Raw genomic sequence first — 22,798 nt, forward strand, 5'->3', positions numbered from 1 at the left:
TGCCTTTTTTCTCTGCTGGTTACTTTATTCCTTCTGGAATTCACTATGTAGTCTTAGGGAGGCCTCGAACTCACGCCACCATGCCTGTTTTTTTTTTTTTTTTTGGTGTTTTTGAGGTTGAGTCCAGGGCTTTACAACATGCCCCTGCAAGTGCTCCACCACTGAGCCACTGCTCCATCACCTCTTGATAAATACTAAAAGGAAATTATAAAGTTTCCATTACCTCACCTCTGCATTTTGGGGGTCTGGTTAATTAGTACTTTTAAGTTTCAAGGGTGTATTTATAAACTTGTTAAAGGAACCTGTCTTGACTATCACATATTTTTGATTTCAGAATTGTTTTCCAAAATAGGAATGTAAAGTAGGCAAGTTTAACAAAAGTCACATCCTAATTTGTTAATGTTTTTCTCTAAGTTATTTCTTTTCTTTTTTGAAACCTCCCCCTTCAGAGGAACCGACACTTTGCATTGTTGATAGAAAAAAAAAAAAAAAAGCAAGGAAGTTTCTTTTTGTGGAGGGAGGAAATGGCTGTTCATTGGAGACTTCATCCATATTAGGTATAAACTAAATATAGCTGTGTAATCCAGGAGTGAAGTCACATCCATGAAGTTTCTCCAGCAGAGCTGGTGAGATCAGCCAGTGTTTTTGAGTCTGTCTGTCTTTTCCTCTCTATGTTTGGCTGTCTTTAAATGTTACCAAATGGATGTCTTATGGTCTGTCTACCTTTGCTTCATTAAAAATCAAACCATTTATAAAGGGTCTTAAAGCCTTTAAAATAAAAATTCTGGCCGGGTGTGGTGGTACATGCCTTTAATCCCAGCACTCCAGAGGCAGAGGTAGGAGGATGGCTGTGAGTTCGAGGCCACCCTGAGAATACAGAGTGAATTCCAGGTCAGCCTGGGCTAGAGTGAGACCCTGCCTTAAAAAACCAAAACCAAACCAAAGCAACAACAATGAAAACCTGTGGTTTTGTTCCTCCCCCCCCCCCCCCCCCCCCCCCCGAGGTAGGGTCTCATTTTATCCCAGGGTGACGTGGAATTTACTGTGTAGTCTCAGGCTTCCCTTGAATTCATAGTGATCCTTCCAAGTGCTGGTATTAAAGGTGTGGGCCACCATGCCTGGCCTTAAAATTTTTTCTTTTTACAGACAGAAAATGGAGGTGCCAGGGCCTTGATCTACTGCAAATGAACTCGCATGTGCTGCTGTGTACATCTGGCTTATGTGGGATCTGGAGAACTGAACCTGGGTCCTTAGGCTTCACACCTTAACCACTAAGCCATCTCACCAGCCCTAAACTTGGTTTTATCTTTCATCCTTTGTCATACATAGATCCTTTTATAGTGTTGCTAGACCCATGTAAAAGCTTGTTGAGTTATTCAAGTTGTAACCATTAGGTTAGATCCCAGTGTGGCTATGTTAACAAGGCTGGATATAGGGATGACAGTGGTACAGAAAGATGACATCAGTCTCTTGTTTCTGGCCAGAACACATGCCGTTCTCAGCTAGGAACTTTAAAAGCCCCCAGAGCAGTCTCATTCACAGTGTGATGGTTCTCAGCTTTTGTCCTCAGAGCCCTTTGCAGGCCTTCCAAGACAGCTGCTTAGGAATATGCTGTGCAGGGGACAGTTCTGTATGTTTATGGTGTTTGCTGCTGATGATACATATACATATACATACATTTATATATATATATTTTTTTGTTCATTTTTATTTATTTGTTTGAGAGTGACAAGAAAGAGGCAGAGAGAGAGAGAGAGAGAGAGAATGAGAATATGGGTGCGCCGGGGCCTTCAGCCACTGCAAATGAACTCCAGACGCATGTGCCCCTTGTGCATCTGGCTAACATGGGTCCTGGGGAATCAAGCCTTGAACTGAGGTCCTTAGGCTTCACAGACAAGCGCTTAACCGCTAAGCTATTGCCCCAGCCCTGTTTTATATTTTTTGAGGCAGGGTCTCATTCTGTAGCCCTGGCTGGCCTGGAACATGCTATGTAAATCAGGCTGGATTTGAACTTGAGGTGATCTTTCTGCCACTCAAGTGCACCATAGTGCCTGGCTATTTGTGGTATCTCTCTCTCTTTCTTTTTTTTTTTTTTTTTGTTTGTTTGTTTTTCGAGGTAGGGTCTCACTCTGGCCCAGGCTGACCTGGAATTCACTATGTAGTCTCAGGGTGGCCTCGAACTCATGATCCTCCTACCTGTGCCTCCCGAGTGCTGGGATTAAAGGCGTGCACCACCACACCCGGCCACTGCCGCCGCCACCTCCTCCTCCTCCTCCTTTTTTTTTTTTTCTGAGGGGCATATCTTACTAGAATTAGTTAAGAGTATACCTACCTAAAAAATTTAGCATGTATTGAGGATCTTAGGAGTCAATTTCTTTTTTTTTTAATTTTTTAAATTTTATTTTATTTTTTTAAAATTTTTATTAACATTTTCCATGATTATAAAATATATCCCATGGTAATTCAGGAGTAAATTTCTAAAACCAAATGTCCTCCATGGCTCAGTTGAGAAATCTCGTGAACTGTTCTCTGACCTCATTGCTTCCTGAGCAGAGTGAATCCTGTCTGCTCTCTGGTCCAGTTGCTGCCTGTTCTGCTACTCATCCAGGTCATTCCTCTCATATCGTTGTGCCTGGCTAATGAGAATTCCGGAGTTCAGGACCACGGGCGTGATGGTTAATCTTCACTTGCTGGTCGTCAAGAGACCAAGAAGCTATGTGATGGTTCATCCTCGTTGCCAACTTGACTGGGTCTGGAATCAACCAGGAGGCTTACCTCCAGTGGTGTCTTCAGGAGGGGGAGGGCCCACCTTGCATGTGGGAGGCGCCGCCCCCAGGGGAGCTGAGCACCAGCATTCACCTCTCTGTGCTTCCTGCCTTTGGATGCAGGGCGAGCAGCTGTTCCATGCCGCTGCTGCCAGGCCCTGCCTGCTGTGATAGATTTAACACCACTCAAGCGGGGAGCAGAATAAACCCACCTTTCCTCCAGTTGCTTTTGTCAGGTATTTTGTTACCGTGATGAGAGAAGTAACTAATGAATGGACTATTTTCCTTTTTTTTTTTTTTTTTTTTTTTTAGGTATAGTTTTGTTCTACCAGGCTGACTGTAATGCACAGTGTAGTCTCAGGGTGGCTTTGATCTCATGACAGTCCTACTTCTGCCTTCCAAGTTCTGGGATTAAAGCATGCACTACCACGCCCGGCTTCTCTCCCCCCCCCCCCCCTCTCTCTTTTTTTCTTTTGGTTTTTTGAGGTAGGGTTTTGCTCTGGCCCAGGCAAACCTGGAATTCACTATGTAGTCTCAGGATGGCCTTGAACTCCCAGTGGTCTTCCTACCTCTCTGCCTCTGGAGTGCTGGGATTAAAGGTGTGTGCCTCCACGCCTGGCTCTCTCATCTTTTATACCTCTCACTACAATGGTAGGATAAATGGACGTATAAAGAGGTAATTCATTAATTTGGTAAATATGTGTTAGAATTTTATGGCAAGCTGGTATACATTATGCTGATATAGAAGCATGTCATAGAATATTAAGTCTATTTCAGCATGGTGTTCTATATTACGTCACAGTGAAATACCAAAGATAAAGGCAGTATTCAGTTTTTAAACTTGAAACATGTAATTTAGGTTTGACTAGTTGCTCATTTTTATAGCTATAGGTCTAAACTTAATAATAGGTTGGTCAAGAGCATTAGAATCTTAGAATTGAGTAACTGGAAGGCCAGGTTTAACTCTTGCATGTATCATGACCAATCTGCTGTTGTATTTGTAAAGTTGATGTTGTCTAACCCAGGTTCATTTTATGCTGAGGTAACTTTAGGCTTGAGTGTGTAGGCCTATACAGAGAGTTGACTTGAGTTTCCCAAGAGGGTTGACTGTCTTAGATGTAGTCTATCAGAAGGAAGGAACTTTGTGAGAGAAATGGAAGATTTTTGCAAGAGTGAATTAGTTGACTTAATGAATATATTATAATGAGCCAGGTGTGGTGGCATATGCCTTTGTTTTTTAATTTTTTAATTTTTTTTTTTGCGGTGGGGGGCAGTTTTTCCAGGTAGGATCTCACACTAGCCCAGTCTGACCTGAAATTCACAGTGTAGTCTCAGGGTGGCCTGGAGCTCACAGCGATCCTCCTACCTCTGCCTCCCTAGTGCTGGGATTAAAGGTGTGGGCCACGATACCCAGCTGTACTGATAAATTTTAGTGGAATGCCTACTTAGAACTGCTTGGTTTGAGACCTTGGTAATCAGAAACAGATCCCATGGGCCTGGAATTCCAGCTCCTTGTGAGGCTGAAGCAGGAACATTTCAAGTTCAAGGCCAGCCTGGGCAATTCAATGAGACTCTGTCTCAAAAGCAAGGGTTGAAGAGATGGCCTGGAGATCCAGGCACTTGCCTGCAGAATCTAAGGACCTGGAATGACCCGGGTTTGGTTCCCCAGTACCCACATAAAGCAGATGCACAGAGTGGCGCATGCATCTGGAGTTCGATTGCAGTGACTAGAGGCCCTGGCATAAGAGTAGTTTTTCTCGAATATTTCCTTGTTTTCATTCAGCCCCAGGATTCTTAGTGTTGTCAGTGCTGTAGAGGGTATGTTTTAAAACTGGCTTTAGAAAGTGGGTTGCTGGACTTTTCCTTGCAGAAGAATTTCATGCATCTCCTTGAATCATCTTCACTTATAAACAAGGAAGACACTGGTAGGTAGCGATTTATCTTTCCTTGAAGATATTTCAAGAATGAGGCTATGCTGGGTGTGGTGGTGCAAGCCTGTAATTCTAGCACTAGGGAGACTGAGGCAGGGCCATGGTGAGGTTGGTTTTTTTTGGTGGTGGTGGCCAGGCGTGGGGGGCAGGGTTTTACTTTGTTAGAGATCCTACTGCCTTAGCCTTCCCAGTTCTGGGATTACAGGCACCATACCTTGCTCCTGGGATTTTCAGCTTTTAATTATGGTATATATAAAAGGGACTTTCTTTATATTAATTTTACTTAAGTGATCGTAAGACTTTTTGAATCTACAAGTTAGTATTTGTGAAAATTTTGGACCCCCTTCTTACCCTGTAGATTTTAGGGTTTCCGCTCTTGGGCTGGTATACTCTTTTTCTTTTTGTTTGTTTGTTTTGTTTTTCAAGGTAGTGTATCTAGCCCAGGTTTACTTGGAATTCACTAGGTAGTCTCAGGATGGCCTTGAAGTCGTGGGGATCCTCTTCTGCTTCCCGAGTGCTGGGATTAAAGGTGTGCACCACCACGCCCGACAAGGTTTGTCTTTGAGACCGAGTTTCATGTAGCCCGAGCTTGTTTTAAACTGCCTATATAGCTAAGGTTGGTCTTAAAGTCCCTATCCTCCTGCTTCTTCTACCTTCCAAGGGCTTGGATTACAGTCATGTGCTACCAGGGGCAGCTTCAGTGGTTTTTTTTTTTTTTTTTTTCCTTTTTTTTTTTTTGGTGGAGGAGGGCAGGTGGTTTTGTTCTCAAGGTAGGGAGGGTCTCACTCTAGCCCAGGCTGACCTGGACCTCACTTTACTCACTTACAGCTCTAGGCTGACCTCAAAGTCACAGTGATCCTAATTCTGCCTCCCCATTGCAGGGATTAAAGGCATGTGCCACCACACCCAGTCCACACTGTGTTTTTATTAAAGAATTTGGAAGAAAAAAAGGATAGATCCTCAGTGAAAAGAAAGGTTACCTTCAAGCAGTCAAGATTTTAAATTACATGGTTTATGGTTTGTTCTGAATAACAGCCTTTGTGTCTCTGAATGTCAGCCAGCAGAACTCATGGTTGTCATCGTATTCTGTTCTGCCAAGGGGATGTTTGGTCATTGTACTTCTGTCACTCTAGTTTTAAAAATGACTGTGGCTGGGTATGGTGGCTTACCCTTTTAATCCCAGTACTCAGGAGGCAAAGGCAGGAGGATCATTGTGAGTCTGAGGCCAGCCTGAGATAACATAGTGAATTCCAGGTCAGCCTGGCCTAGAGTAAAACCCTACCTCACCCCTCCCCCAAATACTGTTTGTTTATTTTCATGTATGTGGGGGGGGGCATACCAGGGTCTTGTGTCACTGCGAATACACACCACGTGCTTGTTGTAGTTTTTGGGTGTGGCTCTACTGTGTGCTGGGGTAACAAACCCAGGCCAGAAGGCCTCGCAAACCAACACCTTTACCACTGAGTCCTCAGCCCCAAATTGGGTTTTATCCTTGTGTCCCATACTCTCCTTCCTTTAGTGGTTTGGTGCTTCTTCCATCCCTTGAGGCCCCAATCAACTGGACAGTGTTCTTACTGGTCACTTTTCACATGTTGGCAATATTGTAAGAGATTTCTATGTACTTAACTCATTGAATGGTCATCACTACTATATGAAGCAGGTATTCTCTCCCATTTTACTTCTAAGCTGAGAATGAGAGAGGTGAAAGGGCAACTTGCCTAACATACAGATAGTGGGGAGAGGGACCAGTCTGTATCAAGCCAGGCGCTGTTTTCCTTTTCCTCCCTGCTGTTTGACACCGTGTTAAATCCCCCCCCCCCCAATTAAATGTAGAGGTTGATCTCGTTGACAACTGGACTGGATCTAGAGTCACCTAGGAGACAAATCTCAGGACATCTGTGAGGACTTCCTAGGTTAGGTTGGTTGGGGTGGCAGGACTCACCCCTCCCATGGGCCCGGCGCTGTCTGAACAAGAGGGAGAAAGCGAGCGCTCATCCGCTCCTGATGCCGATGCAGGGAGAAAAGGCGCCCCTCTGCTTCACGTCCCTGCCCCACGCCTCCCCCAGGATGGACTGTGGCCCTGGAACTGAAGTGTCCTCTCTGGAGTCCTTTCTGTCATGTGCTTTGTCCCATCAATGAGGGAAGTCACTAATGTAGTAGACATTTGTTGTACAGATGACTTAGCGGTCCCCGGTGCGAGCATCAGGTCTTCTCTGCAGGTTCGTCCCTGCCAGTTCTCTTCCCCTGCGCTCGCCGCCGGCTGCTCAGAAGTGCCATTTTGCCTGGCTGGGGAGAGATGTCTGTGAGCATCCTACCTGAAGTAGGGCTCCCCGGCCTTTCTCTGACTACTTTGCCTCCCTCAGGCTGTTCATAGTTTTTAACTTGATACCATCTGCTTCCCTGACTAACATCCGAGATTGGCAGGTTGGGCTTCCTCATTTCCCAGTTGTGCTCAGGAGGCCCGCAGAGTCTGTGTGTAGTGTCAGGTGACTAGGTGTGGGGTCGAGGCAGGGAGGTGTCTGGAACATGGCCCGCCAATCACAAAGGCAGCCCGTTCTCCAAACTTGAGTGGCAAGCGCTGCTCTAATCAAAGACCCTAGACTCTAGATGGCAGCCTGTGGAAAACAGTGCCAAGTGTAAACAGCAGAACCCTGGCATGTGGTCAGCTGTCCTCTACTATTGCTTTCCTGCCCGACTTCTTTGAGACTTTTTTGGGGGCGAGGGAGTGGGTTCTGCTGATCTGGAATTCACTAGGTAGTCTCAGGGTGGCCTTGAACTCGTAGTAAAACTTCTGCCCCTGACTCCCGAGTGCTGGGACTAAAGGCATGTGCCACCTGGAGACCTTTTTCCCCCTAGTTACACTGGCCGACCAGCCAACCCCAAATATTCTTTTGTCTCCTCCCCCTGATCCTAATTTTTCCCTTGAGGTAGGGTCTCTAGAAAAATATTAATTTTTTAAAAAATTGGTCAGGAACAGTTCAAACAATATTTGGGTTTCCCCCTTGTTAACATTGTACGCCACCTACTTTTTTCTAGTTTGCTCTTTCTCTGAAGCTGTATTCACTGTGGCTCTACCCTCACAGTCTTCAGAGGGTAATCCCCGAGAGTAGGGCGGTGTTTTGTAAATATTCAGTTGCTACAATACTTATCAGCAATCTCTGCACTTCCCCTTCCTGGAATACAAAACAAATCCAGGGGCTGGAGAAATGGTTTAATGGTTAAGGCACTTGCCTGCACAACCTAAGGACCTAGGTTTGAATCCCCAGAACCCCTGTAAGCCAGATGCACAAGGTGGCGCATGTATTTGCAGTTTATTTGCAGTGGCTGGAGGCCCTGGTGTGCCCTTCTCTCTCTTTCTCTCTCTCTATTTCAAATAAATAAATAAAAAGGAAAGAAAACAAACCCAGAGAGTAAGTGCCTTCCTCATGGTTAGACAGCTTCTAATGGTCTGTTCTGCTTGTTTAGCAAGTCAGTCCCTAACACCCTAACCTCACAACAGAATCATTATTTTCCTGACTCATCTAGTGTTATAATATATTATGATACAATAATAATTTAGAAGTTTTTTTTTTTTTTATTTTTGGGGGTGTTGGTGGGAACCAAACTCTAGGGCCTGCCTTGCACTTCTTTGGGCAGAGTGCTCTACTACTGAGTTAAATTACCCTGGCTACCCCGGTCCATCTACCCAGGCACCTGCTCTCTAAGACTCTGAAAAATTGTCCTTACCTTGATATTTGGTCTGAGACAAACTTAGAGACATTAATGTGCTGGTTTTGCATGAAAGGATACTTGATTTGGCTTCTTCGTTTGTGTGAAATGAGAATCTTATTGATACGTTTTTCATTCATTTACTTTTGGTTTTTCATGGTAGGGTCTCATTAAAGCTCAGGCTGACCTGGAATTCACTAGGTGGTCTCAGTAGCCTCAGGGTGGCCCTGAACTCACAGCCATCCTCCTATCTCTGTCTCCCCTGGGATTAAAGGCATGTGACACCATGCCCGCTTGCCTGGCTAGAATTTTGTTCATTTTTAAAAAATATTTTATTTATTTATTTGACAGGGAGGGAGGGGGGAGAGAGAGAACTGGTGCTCCAGAGCCTCCAGCCACTGCAAATGAACTCCAGACACATGCGCCCCTTGTGCATCTGGCTAACATAACGTGGGTCCCGGGGAATTGAACCGGGGTCCTTTAGCTTTGCAGGCAAACGCCTAAACTGCTAAGCCATCCTTCCAGCCCTAGGATTTTTTTTTTTTAATTTGAATATCTTGAGTGGTCCTGGGGCTGTAGGCCGTTTGGGTTTAAGTTTGGGTATGTCTACCTTTAAGGCAAGATAAGGTAGCATTCCTTTAATGGGAGGGAGGAAAGTGTTACCAAATCCGACCCCTACAGTTATCAGTCACTGACCTTCAGAGAACAGAGTCCAAAGGACATCCATCTTGTGACATTTAAAGTTTAACCATACAGCAATCCACTTTTGTGTTTTTGCAAGTCTTTCTCTGTTATTGTCTTTGAAAACATCAAGTGCATCAGAAATTATAATGGCAATTAATGTGTTCAGAAAATTACAGATTACTGGGTTCCCCCCTCCTCCCAGACACATAGAAGCAGGATCTGGAGAGGATCTGTTAATCTGAATTTTTTTTTTTTTTTTTTTGGTGGGGGGGCCAACAGATCTCACTCTAACCCAGGCAGACATGGACCTCACTCTGTAGTCCATGCTGGCCTCAAATTCACTGCAACCCTGCTACCTCAGCTTTCCGAGTGTTGGAGTTGAAAGCATGAACCACTGCACCTGGCCTGTACCTGGCTCTTCATTTTTAACCCACTTCTTTGAGAATTCTCCTCCTGTGTACTTTTTCTTTCTTTCTCTCTCTCTCTCTTTCTCTTAAACAAATTTAAAAAAATTAGAAAAGAAAAAAAAAAACCCAGATAGAATTGAGGTCTGGAGAGATTTAGTGCTTGCGACACTTGCCTGTGAAGCCTTAGAACCCAGTTTTGATTCTCCAGTACCCAAGTAAGCCAGATGCACAAGGTGGTGCATGTGTCTAGAGTCCATTTGCAGTGCCTGGAGGCCCTGGAGTGCCCATTCTCTCTATCTCTGTCGCTTCCTCTTCTCCCCTTTCACAAGTAAAAAATAAATAAAAATTTTAAAAAGGGAATTAAAGAATGCTTAGTGCTGTAGCCTTACCATAGAGACTCAGCCACTTTTGGATAAAAAGTGACCTGGCACACAGCCCTTCATAGCACATCTGGCGTGTAGTACTACTGAATGCAATTAGATGGCCCCTATGTACTTCTGTTTCGTAGACTTCTTTTCTTTTTTTCTTTATTTATTTATGAGAGAGAGAGGCAGGGGGCAGGGAGAGAGAGGGGGGGGGAGGGAGGGAGAGAGGGAGGGATGGAGGGAATGTGTGTCTGTGTGTGTGTGTGTGTGTGTGTGTGTGTGTGTGTGTGTGTGTGTATGGACGTACTATGGCCTCCAACTGCTGTAAATGAACTCCAGATGCATGTACATCTGCCTTACATGGGTACCAGGGAATTGAACCTGGGTCCTTAAGCTTCACAGACAAGAGCCCTAACCACTAAGCAATCTCTCCAGCCCTCTTTTCTTTTTCTTTCTTTCTTTCTTTCTTTTTTTTTTTTTTTTTTTTTCTGAGGTAGGGTCTCACTCTAGGTCAGGCTGACTAAGCCATCCCTCCAGCCCTTGTTTTCTTTTCTCTCTTCTTTCCCTCTCCTCCCCTCCCCTCCCCTGCCCTCCTCCCTTCTCTTCTTTTCTTTTTTCCTTTTCTTTCTCAGTAGGGTCTTGCTCTAGCCCAGGCTGACTTTGAATTCACTATTTAGTCTGAGTGGCCTTGAACTCACAGCAATCCTCATACCTGTGCCTCCTGAGTGCTGGGATTAAAGGCGTGTGCCACCATGGCCGACTCTTAATTCACTCTTTCAGTAACACTTTGTTCAGTACATACCCTAGAAAACATGTTGTGGAAAATAGTTTGGTGGTCAGGAGACCATTCTTATCTTCAGGTCTTACCCTTCCTCTTTCCCTAGCACCCTCACCCCAACACCTAGCTCCATAAAACAGAGGGAGGGATGAAGTTAAAATGCCTTTTAGGTATTTTAAAGTCTGACTAGTCTAAAGGTTGATTAAGCTAGGTTTTCTAAGTGAGCAGTTCTTTAACCTTGACTTGGTAAAATATTAAAATGTTAACGGCATCTGCCATTGACCCCTGTTCTGCAATGCAGGAGTTAATCCAGCAGTTTCTCATTAAATACCAGTATTATGCAATTGCAGAATTATAACACAGTCTGCAGGGAGGAGAGAGGCCAGTGAATGTGTGCGAGGAACCCAAGACAGCAGCAAGCTAGACAGAAATCCTCCTTCAGATGAACAAAACTCAAGTGAATACAAAGATGCATCCATTCTATGTTTGCCACTGAAAACAAGCTCCAGATGCATGCACCACTTCATGTGTCTGGCTTTAAGTGGGTATTGGAGAATTGAACCTGGACTGTCAGGCTTTGAAAGCAAACTCCTTTAGCCACTGAGCCATCTCCCTAACCCCATTAATTCTTCTTAAGTAGGGTCTTGCTCTGTACCTTGAGCTGACCTAGTCTAGAGATCCTCCTGCCTCAACTTTTCAAGTGTTAGATTTCAGGCATGGGGTTGGCAATATGGTTTAGCGGTTGAGGTGCTAGCCTGCAAAGCATTAGGACCTAGGTTCAATTCCTCAGGTCCCACACATGCCAGATGCACAAGGTGGCATATGGGTCTGGAGTTCGTTTGCAAACGCACCAATTCTCTCTCTCTCTCTCTCTCAATTTCTCTCTCCCTCTCAATATCTTTCCCAAATAAAAATTAAACATAAAAGAAGAGGAAGATTTCAGGCATGTGCCATTATACCCAGCTAGGAGGTTTTGTTTTTTTTTTTTCCAACTTTTTTATTTATTGATTTGCAAGCACAGAGAGAGAATGAATGAATGAATGAATACAGGCTCACCAGGACCTCTAGCCACTGCAAATGAACTCCAGATGGATGTGCTGTTTTGGACATCTGACTTTATGTGGGTCTTAGAGAATTGAACCTGGGTTGTTAGGCATTACAGGCAAGTGCCTTAACCAATTAACCACCTCTCACCCAGCTAAGATTTTTATTTATTTATTTATTTATTTTTAATTTAAAAATATTTATTGGGGGGAGGCATTTAGAGAAAAAGAGAGACAGAGAATGGGTGCACCAGGGCCTCTACCCACTGCAACCAAACTCCACATGTGTGCACCACCTTGTGCATTTGGCTTTACATGGGTCCTGGCGTCTTTTGGCTTCACCAGCAAGTGCCTTAACCACTAAGCCATCTCTCCAGCTCCTATTTCTTTATTTGAGGGAGAGGGAGTGAATATGAGCATGCTAGGGCCTTATGCCACTGCCAGCAAAGTTTAGACGTGTGCCACTTTGTTCATGTGGCTTTATGTGGGTACAAGGGAATTGAACCCGGCCCATCAGGCTTTTCAAGCGCCTTTAACTGCTGAGCCATCTCTCCAGCTCACCAGCTAAGATTTTTTACTCTTTATCTGTAATTTGTGGGTTAATATTTTGTCAAAGTAATTGGATTATTTATATTTTTTCTTTAAGACATGTATGTATTATAGACATGTTTTTATAACATGAAATCATAATTTTTTTAAAAAAATTTGTTTATTTGACAGAGAAAGAGGGGGAGAGAGAAAGAAAGAATGGATGCACCAGGGCCTCCAACCACTGCAAATAAACTCCAGACACATGTGCCCCCTTGTGCATCTGGGTTACGTGGGTCCTGGGGAATCAAACCTGGGTCCTTTGGCTTTGCAGGCAAATGCCTTAACCACTAAGCCATCCCTCCAGCCCATAATTTTTAAGTTTTGTGTGTATGTAAGGGTAGTATGTGTGGTATAGTTTCTGTGGTGTGTGAGTGCATGCTTGCAGATGTGTGTGCCCTGTGTTCAGGCCGGCAGAGACCAGAGACCATCAGGTCTTCTACACTCTAACTTGCTGATTCGACAAGCTCTCATGGAACCTGGAGGCTGCCATTCTTGAGTTTAGCCTGGCTGATCAGTGAATTCCAGTGATCCTCTTGTCTGTGTCCTCCTCAGCTCTGGGGTTACTGGCATGCATGACACACCCAGCTGAGGATTAAACTCAGGTCCCCATGCTTATGCAGGAAGCACTCTTAACCCCAGCCCCAAATCATAATTTTAAAACTAAGTGAACCAAATTAAATATGTTTTTCCAGAATGTGTGTATATTTAGACTTACATTTTGCCTGTACATTTGGAAAACCAGGTTTTTGGATATAATTCCTACACATACAGTTCATCATTTAAGATAAGATAAAATCAGTGGCCTTTGTGCATTCACAAGGTTAGCAGCCATCACCAGAGCTCATTTTTTAACATTTTTATCACCCCTTGAAGAAGCTCTGCCCATGAGCAGTTATTTCTCATTCACCATCCTTAAATCCTAGATAAATCACTATTCTGCTGTCTCTCTGAGATGGTTGGATTGGGATGCCCACTATAGCCTTATGTGCTCTGAATTCTTGGTCCCCAGCCCCGGGGCCATTTCAGAGGTGGAGCCGTGCTGGAGGAGGTTTATTGCTGGGGGTGGGCTTTTTGGTGTAATAGCCCAGCTTCTCCTTGCCCGAGCTAGCTCACTTGGACTACATGCACTTGACCTGTGGCATTCTACTGGTGCCTTGCCCTACCATGATGAAGCTTCCTCTCAAGACTGTAACCTAAAAATAAACCCTTTGTTCCTTGCAGCTGCTTTTGATTGGGCATTTTGTTCCAGCAACATGAAGGTAACTATAGTAGTTTCTAAGGATTTGCCCATTTTGGACATTTCAATAAAATGGAATCATGTAATATGTGGTCTTTAAGTGTTTCTTTATTTTTATTAGAGAGAGGGAGAAACTTGTCACACCAGGGCATCCAGCCACTGGAATCTAGCTCCAGACATGTGCGCCACCTTGTGCGCATGCGTGACCTTGCACACTTGCGTCACCTTGTGCGTCTGGCGTACATGGGACCTGGAGAGTCAAACATGGGTCCTTAGGCTTCACAGGAAAGCATCTTAACCTCTCTCCAGCCTGATAATTGCATTGAATGTTTTTTGTTTTTTCTTAATCTATTTGATGGGGCAGGGGAGAGAAAATGGGCACACCTGGTCTGTAGCCACTGCAAGTGAACAAACTCCAGAACCATGTGCCACCTTGTGTATCTGGTACTGGGGAATTGAACCTGACGATCCTTGTGATAGCTACTTGTGATAACTACTTGTGATAGCTGGAAGATGAGAGTCCAGGTGTCCCATTGGGTCTCCAGTGACACCCAGGGCCAGAAGCTTCTCATTACTGCTGACCATGGTGGGAGTTCCACTTCCCCGTGTGTTCTCACTGGTGTCTCTGCAGATGGCTTCATTGCTGCTGGTCCATCAGAGTCTTTGCCTGGCCTCCTGACCTCATCCCGGCAGGGCATGTGTGGGCCTGGGCGGTTCTGGAAGGCTAGCAGGACCCTTGTTGCCAAAGGTGGTTTTTTTTCCTTCCTTTTACTACCTTTGCTGACATCATCCAGGCCAGGAGCATTATAGCTTTCAGAAGACCGATTATATTAAGTTGAGAATAAGTGTAATTTGCCCCCCAAAAAGAAGTATGTAGTATGATCACATTTTTAAATTTTTTATTTTCATATTTTGGTTTTTAGGTAGGGTCTCACTATAGCCTATGCTGATCTGGAATTCACTATATAGTTTCAGGGTGGCCTCAAACTCATGGCAATCCTCCTACCTCTGCCTCCTGAGTGCTGGGATTAAAGGCGGGCACCACCACACCCAGCTAAAGGAAAATTTTGTGTATATATAGAATAAGTAGCAAATTGGACTTCCTGTCAAGTTTTAGTCTTATTTATTTTTAAAACATAAGTATATATTGCTGTTAGAAGCAATAAAAGTGCCCATATATAACATCTGCTATGAAGACAGCTGGGAAACTGTGGCTGAATTTATAGATTAAATAAGTGGAACAGGATGAAGCCCTTGAGGGAGACTAGTTCTTTGTCCGGTTTTGCGTTCCCCCCCCCCCCCAGCTAGTTTCACATTTGAGATAATTTTTCTGGTACTAATACTCCATGTTCTGAAACCAGGAAGAGGAAAAATTGAAACAACAATGATAAAATTTGCGCCCTCAGGAGGCTGGGGAGATGACCCAGTGGTTAAGGTACTTGCCTGCAAAGCCTAATGACTTTGGTTCAATTCCCCATCACCCACGTAAAGCCAGATGCACAAAGTGGTCCATGTATGTTTTTTTATTTTCTCTCCACTGGCTGGAGGCCCTGCCATGCCCAAACTTTCCCTCTTTCTCCTTGCAAATAAATAAGAAAAAAAAATTATCTTTATTGTATGTATATTTCATTTTATATTTTGGTTTTTCAAGTCTAGGCTGACCTGGAATTTACTATGTAGTCTCAGTATGGCCTTGAACTCATGGCAATCCTACAACCTCTGCCTCCAGAGCGCTGGGATTAAAGGCACACATCACTACGCATGGCTAAGAAAGATTTCTATTCGGTATTGAGAATCAAACCCAGGGCCTATTAGGAAATTTATAATGACTTTTTTAAGAAAATGCTTTTTTGAGAGAACAAGGAGGGAGGAGGGTAGGGAGGGGGGTGTGCCAGGACCACCAGCCACTGCAAAAGAACTCCAGATGCATGTCCCCCCCCCCTTGTGTATTTGGCTTACTTGGGCCCTGGAGAGTTGAACTGGGATTCTTCGGCTTTACAGGCAGACAACTTAACCGCTAAGCCATCTCTACAGCCCTGACTTTTTTTTTGGTTTATTTTTATTTATTTATTTGAGAGTGACAGACAGAGAAAGAGGCAGAGAGAGAGAGAGAGAGAGAGAGAGAGAGAGAGAGAGAGAGAGAGAGAGAGAGAGAGAGGGAGAGAATGGATGCGCCAGGACCTCCAGCCACTGCAAATGAATTCCAGATGCGTGCACCCCCTTGTACATCTGGCTAACGTGGGTCCTGGGGAATCAAGCCTCATACGGGGTAGGCTTCACAGGCAAACGCTTAACCACTAAGCCATCTCTCCAGCCTTTTTTTTTTTTTTTTTATTTTTTAAACAATGTAGCATTTTTCTGAACTGCTTCTTATTTATTTATTTGTTTATTTTTAACTGACAACTACTATGATTGTAAACAATATCCCATGGTAATTCCCTCCCTCCACCGCCCCCTGAACTGCTTCTGAATGCTTTTAGAATTACTTTAGGAAAATAGGACTTTTGCCAGCCACTTTGAATGACTTGTTGAAGATATTTCTGGCAATTTCCATAGACTTCATGGTAAAGAGGTTCTTTGATACCAAGAAAATGTCAAAATGTTTCTTTCTCCTCTTCTTGGTGACAGGGTCCCATGTAGTCATGCTGGTCTGAAATTGGCTATGTAGCTGAGGATAAACTTGAACTCCTGATCTTTCTGGTTCTTCCTACCAAGTGCTGGCATTATAGACAGGTACCACCAAGCCTGGCCCTCCTCCTCTCCTTCTAAGATTTAGGGAAAAGCTAATAAAATTAAAAATTGGTCGTACTTGAACTTTTAGGACATTTTTACCCCACCACCAAGCTTTGCATAGTCAGTTACTTCGTTCGTGGCATGGGATTAGAAATAGAAAGTTAATAAAGGTATCTTACTAGTTTCTTGCTCCTTGAAAGAATGTGCAAAACTAAGTGTAAGATGCATCTGTCCCTGTCTTCTGATGTCCCTGATTCAAGCTCATAGAAATCTGTTATTTGCATGATGTCATTTTGGCCTTGCATTTAAACTGATTGCTTCTGTTTCCAGGCTGGCAGTGACGGTGAGAGCATAGGAAACTGTCCCTTCTCCCAGAGGCTCTTCATGATTCTGTGGCTTAAAGGAGTTGTATTCAGTGTCACGACCGTCGACCTGAAACGGTAAGCATGGTTGCTGTGTGGCATCTGTCGGATTGTGTGCTGGCCCGTCTTCAGCCCGGGTCCTCTTCCTGTCCTCACGTTGACCACATTTACAGGAAGTACATGTCATTAGCTCTGCTGGCTTATGGACAGATTTCGCTTAAATAAATATTATGGCTAATTGACAATGTCACTGCTAAGTCTTAGCATTTCTGTGGGAACAGCTGTTCTCCCTTGGTTTCATGTGGGCTCTCAGTTCTCTCCGGAACTCACTGTATGCTTACCTTAAATTTCCTGAACAGCAGCCGGAGCTAAGTTTTGGTGTGGGTGCAGGGAAACCTTTGAATTTTCCAGTGTAAACATGAGCTATGAGGCACTTTGTTGGCAGACATCTTCTTGCTCTCAAGCGTGCTCAAAATGGGACTAATGTAATCTAGATCCTTAAGGGCAAGAGCAGAAAGATGGGCCTATAGCCTGGCTTCAATCCCTGGGGTAGACTTGGGAAGAGATAAGGATGGGGGTGTTAGAAGGCTGTTATGATCTGTTTCATTTAATCTGCTTTTCAGGGAATAATGACTTTTCTGTGACAGTTTTAATCACATTTGGTTAAATATAATTGAGCAATTACACATGGCAGTGTGATTGGTCTCACTAATTGAAGAGTTGTGTCTGGCTGTTTCTCTATAGCCAGAGTAGGGGGCTGAGAATAGCACTGCAAACAAGAAGCTTGGTTTTATTCAGGAACCTTGTTTTTAAAAATGTTTTAAATTTTTTTTTCTTTCCACACTTTTTATTAACATTTTCCATGATTATAAAAAATATCCCATGGTAATACCCTCCCTCCCCCACTTATTCAGGAACCTTTTATTTTATTTTATTTTTTATTCAGTTTTTTCGAGACGGGGTCTAACTCTGGATCAGGCTGACCTGGAATTCACTCTGTATTCTCAGGGTGGCCTCGAACTCACTGGGATCCTCCTATCTTTGCCTCCCGAGCCCTGGTATTAAAGGTGTGCACCACCATGCCTGGCTTATTTTATTTTTAAAAATATTTATTTACTTATAACAGACAGAGGGAGAGATATAGTGGGAATGGGCACGCCAGGGTCTCTAGCCACTGCAGACGAACTCCAGATGCATGTACCCCATGTGCCTCTGGCTTACGTGGGACGTGGAGAATCCAGCTTGGGTCCTTTTGCTTTGTAGGCCTGCGCCTTAACCGCTAAGGCGTCTCTCCAGCCTTTATTCAGGAGCTTCTGTTCTTTCTTAACACACAGGTGTGAGGCTAAGAGCCTTCATACCCCTCAGCCTCAAAAGATTTAAATTTAAGCATCCAGGATAATTGTCCCCATGGGAGAAACAGGATTTAGTAGTGGAAATATCTTCTTTTCTTGGTAGGACTGTGGCTTGAACCCAGGGCCTTATGCATGCACAGCCACACCTGTAGCCTCATGCTTTCCTCTTGACATAAATCCATAAATGCTGCAGCACTGGGTACCGTCTATTTGTCGAGCATTTCACTAAACATTAACCCTGTCTAGGGGAAGATATTGATGTGCTGTCACTTTGATGAGTGGCAGAAACAACGTATGTGATCTTTGCCAGCCTCCTAAGTTGTCTCAGAGCTATAATTCCATCCCCAGTTCTAGGTTAGTGGTTAGCAGTCCTTAGGTCTCTACAGTGCCTTAAAACTCATTCTTCACTCATTTCTAGTATCGTCTTTGAAATTTTGCAGTTTTGTCGGTTTTTTTTTTGTTGTTGTTGTTTGTTTGTTTTGTTTTTTGTTAGCTAGTGGCTTATTCTTGTCCTAGTCCTAAGGAGGCTGAGGCAGGAAAAACGCTGTAAGTTCAAGGCCAGCCTGGGCTATGCAGAGAGATTATTTCAACAAAAGTGTGCATTTGTTGAAAATAAGCTACGAAAATTTTCAGGAACACTGTCAGTTTTATATGTAAGATGGTAAGAGCTGGGCATGGTGGCACATGCCTTTAATCCCAGCACTCGGGAGGCAGGAGGATTGCCTTGAGTTTGAGGCCACCCTGAGACTACATGGTGAATTCCAGGTCAGTCTGAGCTAGAGTGAAACCCTACCTTGAAAAACCAAAAAATAAACAAATTAATAAACAAATGAAGATAGCAAGAGTTAATGACAGGCTTTTGGGAAGACATTACCTCGATCATGCTGAACAGAGGTATTTTAATAAGTCATGTAGTTACCTTTCTATTACTTTCCCTTTCCTACATATACTCAAAAAGGAGGTGTCCCAATATAACTCCTAAAAATAGACTGTGCCACTAGGCACGCCCTTACTACATCCTAAAATATGTGGATTTCTCCTATTCCCATTTTGGCTGGGAACAAATGAGTTGACTGCTGTGCTTTGAAAAAGCCTTCTTTGAGCAGCTGCACACAGTGCCCGATTGTGTGCCCTCCTAGAAGTAGAGAGTCTGGTTCAGAAAATGAAGTGAACCCAGACCAGTTGAAACCCTCTGTCCCTTTTCATTTACGGACTTTCCAGCGCATTCTTGCTGTAATGTATGACTGGCTGTTCATGTTGGCTAATGTTCTATCCACATACCGAAAGTGGCACAAGGGCAGAGGGTCCCCAGGGACTTGTGATTAGAAAATATCCAAGAAGATGTACATTTCCCCGCCTCCACGTCACACCAACAGCCCAGAACGCTTAAAGTTGAAGCCTACATTTTCAGATTTTCTTTGGAAATCTTGGGTTTCCAATACATCTAAAATACATTTTTCTTTTTCCATAGCTCATGTGGTAACCCTCCTGTATCATAGGTGTATGCCACCACATTCAGCCTTTAAAAAATGCTTCATGAGCTGGAGAGATGGCTCAGTGGTTAAGGCACTTGCCTGCAAAGCCTAGTGACCCAAGTTCAATTCTCCAGTACCCATGTAAGCCAGATGCACAAAATGGCATATGAATCTGGTGTTTGCTTATAGTGGCTAGAGGCCCTGGTGTACACATTCTCTCTTCTCTTTTCTCTCTCCCTTCTTGTAAATAAGTAAATAAAATATTGTAAGAAGTGCTTCTTAATGGCCACAAGGAGACACGTGACATGTGAGTCCCTTCCTCTCTGGACCCTGCTCATGTAGCTCCCTGCAGGGAATTTTGCTGTCAGGTTTAATTTTTATTCTTCCAGACTTTTTCCAGCAGCTTACATAGTTTTGAACAGAATTGTAACAAGAAGGCACCCCAAGAGAGCGGACATTGCCTCAAAAACACTGTGTAATAAAGTTGTCATGAGGGAGTAAAATATCCTGTAGTAAAAGGTACCTTCGCAGTATGTTCTTAACGTTAAAGCACTAAATTAGCTGTGGGGGAGAAAATGCCTCCAGTGCTTATTTTCCTGCTTGTCTTGGTAATTGCCCAATTCCTCAGTGAATAGCACTGGTGCAGAACATGCCAGCGCAGAGCAGTAGAACCCCTCGGAGCTCTTTGAGAGCCCACTCTGCTCTGCAAACACGATTGTCACATGACGGGTCGTCCATCGGCACAGCAGATCACACTTCTGTGCGCGTCGGTGGTGTTAGTGACTGCAGGCGGGCTCTTGTGTCCTTTGGGAGCCTTTGAACAATCTCCCAGTACTTTGCTTCCTGTGCAGCCCTAATGTCTGAGTGGGAGTTACTTCCAAATCTATTTTTTTTTTTGGGGGGGGGGGTTCATGTTGCAATTGTAATAAGGAGTTAGATGAAGAAATCCCCAGGTTTCAAAAAGATTTTTAGATTTACATCAATTGCTATTGGAACAAAAAGCTGCAGGTAAACATATGTGGCAGTATTATAATTGGGGACCCAGTTACAGATGCTGCCACAAGGCATCAAGAGGAACGAAGTAAGAGCTGGTTCTCTGTGGAGAGAGCGCTGCCGCTGATGGGAGTCTCTTTGACATTGGTTACTTCGTATCTGAGTTAGGAGAAAAAGGGGAGAGCTGAACCTCCTTCCCTGTCATCCATGCGCTGGTCGCAGCTCAATTCATGGCTCTGCAGAACCTCTCCAGCTGACAGATGCACGGCAGTGACCAGGGTCTTCATTAGAAGACTTGCGCTGACCTCCTTAGGCCCTGGTGTTTCTCAGGCAGGCAAGTGCCTTCACAGCCAGCCCGAGGGGAAGAGAGAGAACCAAGCTTAAGAGCGTAAAGGGGCTGGAGAGATGGCTTAGCGGTTAAGGTGACTGCTGGCAAAGCCAAAGAACCCAGGCTTGATTCCCCAATACCCACATAAAGCCACATGGACAAGATGGTGCATGCATCTGGAATTCATTTGCAGTGGCTAGAGGCTCTAGCATACATTCTCCTCCCCATCCCCTGCTCGAATAAATAAAAGTATATAAAAACAACAACATAATAGGGTCCTGCTGATAAATACCTGTAATGTCAGATTTGTGAGTGTAATTCCAGAGCTCAGGAAGTTAAGACACAAGGACCTGCACTTGAAAAGTGTTAGTAAGTTGAAAAAAGTTAAATTTCCTGATGTGTGAATGACACATGCATAGACTAAATGAAATGGCACAAGCCAACCTTTAGAAAAATTACCCATTTCCTGTTGCCAGTCATCCAGGAAAGTAGCCTTCATCCTTTGTAATGCTGACTTAAACCCTTAGAACAGTCCTTAATTGAAGAGAAATGTTTCTTAAATGAATTCTGAGTCAGATAACCGTGTGTGTGTGTGTGTGTGTGTGTGTGTGTGTGTGTGTGTGTGTGTATGCGTGCATGTGTGCTTTCCATCCTGCATTGTTACCACATATTTTTATTTCCTCCCCCTCTCCCTCAGGTAGGGTCTCATTCTTCTAGTCCAGGCTCACTCTATAGTCTCAGGCTGGCCTGGAACTCATAGTGATCCTCCTACCTCTGCCTCCCAAGTGCTAGGATTAACAGTGTATGCCACCATGGCTGGCTTTCCTTTAAAAAATTTTATTTATTTATTTGAGAGAGAGAGAATGAGGCAGAGAGAGAGAGAGAGAATGGGTGCTCCAGGGGCTCCAGACATATGCACCCCCTTGTGCATCTGGCTTACGTGGGTCCTGGAGAGACAAAACAGGATCCTTTGGCTTTGTAGTCCAGCGCCTTAAGTGCTAAGCCATCTCTCCTGCTTCCTTTTTTATTCAAGGTAGAGTTTCAATCTAGACCAGGCTGACCTGGAATTCACTATGTAGTCTCAGAGTGGCTTCCAACTCACCGTGATCCTCCTGCCTCTGCCTTCTGAGTGCTGGGATTAAAGGCATACACCACCACGCCCAACCTTATAAATATTTTTTAAAAGTACTTTATTTATTTGGGAGGGAGGGAGAGAGGGGTAATGGGCATGCTAGGGCCTCTAGCCAGCCCTCCAGACACTGCAAAAGCACTCCAGATACATGTGCCACCTTGTGCATCTGGCTTATGTGGGTACTAGGGAATTGAACCTGGATCCTTAGGCTTTACATGCAAGTGCCTTAATGGCTAAGCCATCTTTCCAGCCCTAGTGACTGTTTTTCTAAGCCTGTTACCAGTATACATTTCTTATAAAGGTAATAATACAATATGTTAAGAATTATACAAGCTATTTAAAATCTTTTCATGGGTGCTTTTTTTTTTTAATTTTTTTTATTTTGAGACAGTGTCTCTCTCACTCTAACCCAGGCTGACCTGGAATTCACCCTGTAGCTGAGGCTGGCTTCGAACTCATGGTGATCCTTCTACCTTAGCCTCCCCAGTGATGGGATTATAGGTGTGTGTCACCCTGCCTTGCTTCAGGGGTGCTCTTTTGCATTTAAAATATTCCTCCACAACTGATATTGAAGTAGACAAAAATGAACAGTGTAAACATGATAAAAATCAGTGATATCCTTTAACTTCTTGAACTGAGACACAGACAGGTAGTATGTAATCAAAGTCCTTTATCCCCCCCCCCCCCCGTTTTTTTTTGAGGTATGGTCTCACTGTAGCTCAGGCTGATCTGGATCTCATTCTGTAGTCTCAGGGTGCCCTCAAACTCACAGCAGTCCTCCTACCTCTGCCTCTGAGTGCTGGGATTAAAGGTGTGCGCCACCACACGGGCTCATTCCTCCTGTTTTTGAAGCAGGCCTCACTCTAACCCAGGCTGGCCTCTAACTCACACAAATCCTCTCCCTCAGCCTCTCA

The 22,798-nt window shown here is 44.1% G+C and overlaps 1 protein-coding gene across 2 annotated transcripts in view; it reads left to right on the plus strand.

Annotated features, from left to right (window-relative positions):
- The window catches only part of Clic4 (chloride intracellular channel 4), a 69,916-nt gene that overhangs the window by 20,298 nt on the left and 26,820 nt on the right, over positions 1–22,798 (plus strand). Inside the window, exons 1-2 of one of the 2 annotated variants that reach the window (XM_045149666.1) lie at positions 2,868–3,001; positions 16,573–16,682. In XM_045149666.1, the coding sequence (XP_045005601.1) occupies positions 16,627–16,682 (56 nt within the window). In that variant the 5' untranslated portion in view covers positions 2,868–3,001; positions 16,573–16,626. Of the gene's footprint in view, positions 1–2,867; positions 3,002–16,572; positions 16,683–22,798 lie in introns of those variants that run through there. The other variant, XM_004657506.2, reaches the window with a different exon arrangement.

The sequence above is a fragment of the Jaculus jaculus genome, chromosome 5, assembly GCF_020740685.1.
Source record: "Jaculus jaculus isolate mJacJac1 chromosome 5, mJacJac1.mat.Y.cur, whole genome shotgun sequence".
NCBI lineage: Eukaryota > Metazoa > Chordata > Mammalia > Rodentia > Dipodidae > Jaculus > Jaculus jaculus.